The 2,634-nt window shown below is 37.9% G+C and overlaps 1 protein-coding gene across 1 annotated transcript; it reads left to right on the top strand.

Moving 5' to 3' along the window:
- Window positions 1–1,459: 1,459 nt before the first annotated feature.
- Window positions 1,460–1,930, top strand: LOC112184997 (pterocarpan synthase 1). The gene has a single exon (XM_024323213.1). It carries the CDS (start codon window positions 1,460–1,462, stop codon window positions 1,928–1,930), a length of 471 nt encoding a protein of 156 aa, XP_024178981.1.
- Window positions 1,931–2,634: the final 704 nt, after the last annotated feature.

The raw sequence follows: 2,634 nt of genomic DNA, 5'->3' as shown, positions 1-2,634 counted from the left end.
GAAAAGTTTAGTTCAGTCTTTATCTATTTGTAGTAGCCATTTTGTGAGACGTGAAGGCAACAAGATTGCTCATCGTTTGGCACAAGAGGCTTTAAAAGTTAGTTGTCCTTTACTTTGTTTGGAGTTGGGGCCTTCATGGCTCCATGAGTTAGTCAATATAGATTTCCAGGGTGGAGTCTAGTGTGGTCAATCTAGCTTTAGAGTTTCCGGTTGGTTGTCTCTGGCAGATTGTTGCCCCAAAATCATTGTAAGAAGTTCATTATGAATGAAGTTCCTTCTTGATCAAAAAAAAAAAAAAAAGTATTGTCCAAGAAAAGAGGAGGCTGACGTGCAAGCTGGCACTAGTAATTAAAAATAGGTTTAGGATAGCGAATACGTTCGTAATTAAAACACTCGCGATAGGATAGCGAAGCTGGTGTCAAGATTACACATATATTCCTACTATTGATTACAATGGGTAAATTAAGGAAGGGATATACATGAAGTATGGCGCAAGAATCAAGGTTACACATATATATTGCAATCAAGTCTTGCTCGCGAAAGTCAAAGAAGATTTGCCCAAGATGTGTTTACAAATTAATTATATATGCAAGCTGCATGGCTCATTACGTGGGCTACGTGTGTGTGTGTGTGTGTGTGTGTACATGCAAACAAGTAATCAATGATTGCACAGGTAAGGCATGTTGGACGTGAACAGAAGGCAATTATCCTTAATTGTATTTTAACAAGGAGATGTGCATGTCCAAAAGTCCAAGAGGCAATTAACTTTGCCTATATTCTAGCTACGACAAAGGCGGATAATTATTATGTTATCAAAACTATTACGTGTTTTGATTTGATTCAAAGGCCAATAACTGTGGCCTAAAATATAGTATTACATTTCTATTAGGAAGGAGAATCTGCAGTAGCCTATATATAGAGGCTAAAGCAAAATACAAAAAGACAACTCTTCAATCAACTAATCGCACAGATTATCAAAGCCTTCCCAGAGCAAACCTACCTGCAACCTAGTCGCAACCCAACGAAGCAAGGGTAACGCCCTCGCAACCCAGCGAAGCTAAAGATACGCTTTAGCAAACCCGTGTTTTCTCCAAATTAACTTCCCAGTGATTGCTCTACTTAACGTACAACGTTAAGTATCGATTCGGTGAACGCAAGAGATCACAACACAAGTCCTTATCCGTAAGGCAAGAAGTCATTTTCCTAAAGGCAGAGAAAAGAATCTTGTGATGGGGTTGGTGCTCTCCTCGTTCACATCATTTGATCAAGAAGTCAAGTCAAGAGATTCTCAGACGACTGCACCACACGGTACTGACACGCCTGCTCACGCTCAAAAAAGACTGTTTGCAACTAAACTGATTTTGGAGCCAAACAACCACAGCATCTTCCAATGGCATTACAGTTCAATTATCATTCCCTACTATTGGTCGTGGTTCTGGCCACGACTACATTCTTAGACATGGCCACTTGCAGTATAGAGTTGAAAGAAACCAAGCTATCCTTGTATTTCCAGGATTTCTCTGCCGGTCCAAATACCTCAGCAGTACCAATTGCAGGTATTGCAGGCAAGCTATGGAGGGTCGATCAGTTTGGAACAGTTATCGTCACGGATGACCGGCTAACTGTAGCCCCGAGTCCGAAATCAGCAACGGTGGGCCGAGGCCAAGGCTTGGTTGTAACATCATCACTAGATGGACACAATGCCCATGTCTTGTTATCGATTGTGTTCACCAACAGGAGGTACAATGGCAGCACTCTAGAGATACAAGGAACTAGTAGGCAATTCGAGGCGGTTAGAGAGGTTTCGGTCGTATCAGGCACCGGGAAGTTTCGGTTTGCTAGAGGATATGCTACATTCGAAACTTATTCTGTGGACCCTACAAATTTATACGCAGTTATACGATTCAATATTACTGTGCAACACAAGTAGGTGAAATAATGTTTATGAATGCCATGAACATGAGCTGAATAGGGAAGACTTGTTCTTTTCGTTTGGACTCGTAGTCGTTAATTGTTATCAAAATAAATTGTAAACATATATATGTTATGTTGTATGGTAGGCTTCAATAAGTGGCTTTTGGATCAGGACTCCAGAATATAATATCTGAATTGAGTGAATTCTATGTTTTGAACATTAGTAGGACACTGCTATAAACATGACATCACTCAGAAAATATCTGAAATCATTAGTACTAATTAATTTTGCAGCCTTAGAAAGTTAGAATTGTGCTACTAATGTACTATTAATTTTAGTATGTAATAATTCTTTAGCATTTTATATAGCATGAATTTTAGACTTGAATTTTGTCTAATTTGCTAATAAAGAATTTCATCAAAATTTGAAACAACTAACCTTAAAAATTGATCGAGTAGAGATTCAACTTGTTATGATCATTAAAAATTTTCAATAAAATAAGTCTAGAACATAGAAAAAAGATCAAGTTAGGATAATATATATAAAGCCATAAAGGCAAACAATACAATAGTACATGGAATTAGAAGTAGGGTAAAACCCTCATATGATACTTGGACTATTAGGGTTTAGGTACCTACGATTTTTTTAAATTCAAATGGTACATGAATTATTGGTACCTACGATTTTTTTTATTGTTGGTACATGAATTAGGTAAAACC

This window comes from Rosa chinensis, chromosome 2 (genome assembly GCF_002994745.2).
Source record: "Rosa chinensis cultivar Old Blush chromosome 2, RchiOBHm-V2, whole genome shotgun sequence".
NCBI lineage: Eukaryota > Viridiplantae > Streptophyta > Magnoliopsida > Rosales > Rosaceae > Rosa > Rosa chinensis.
Note: the sequence above shows the minus strand (reverse complement) of the source record. Positions and strands in the feature narration are given on the sequence as shown.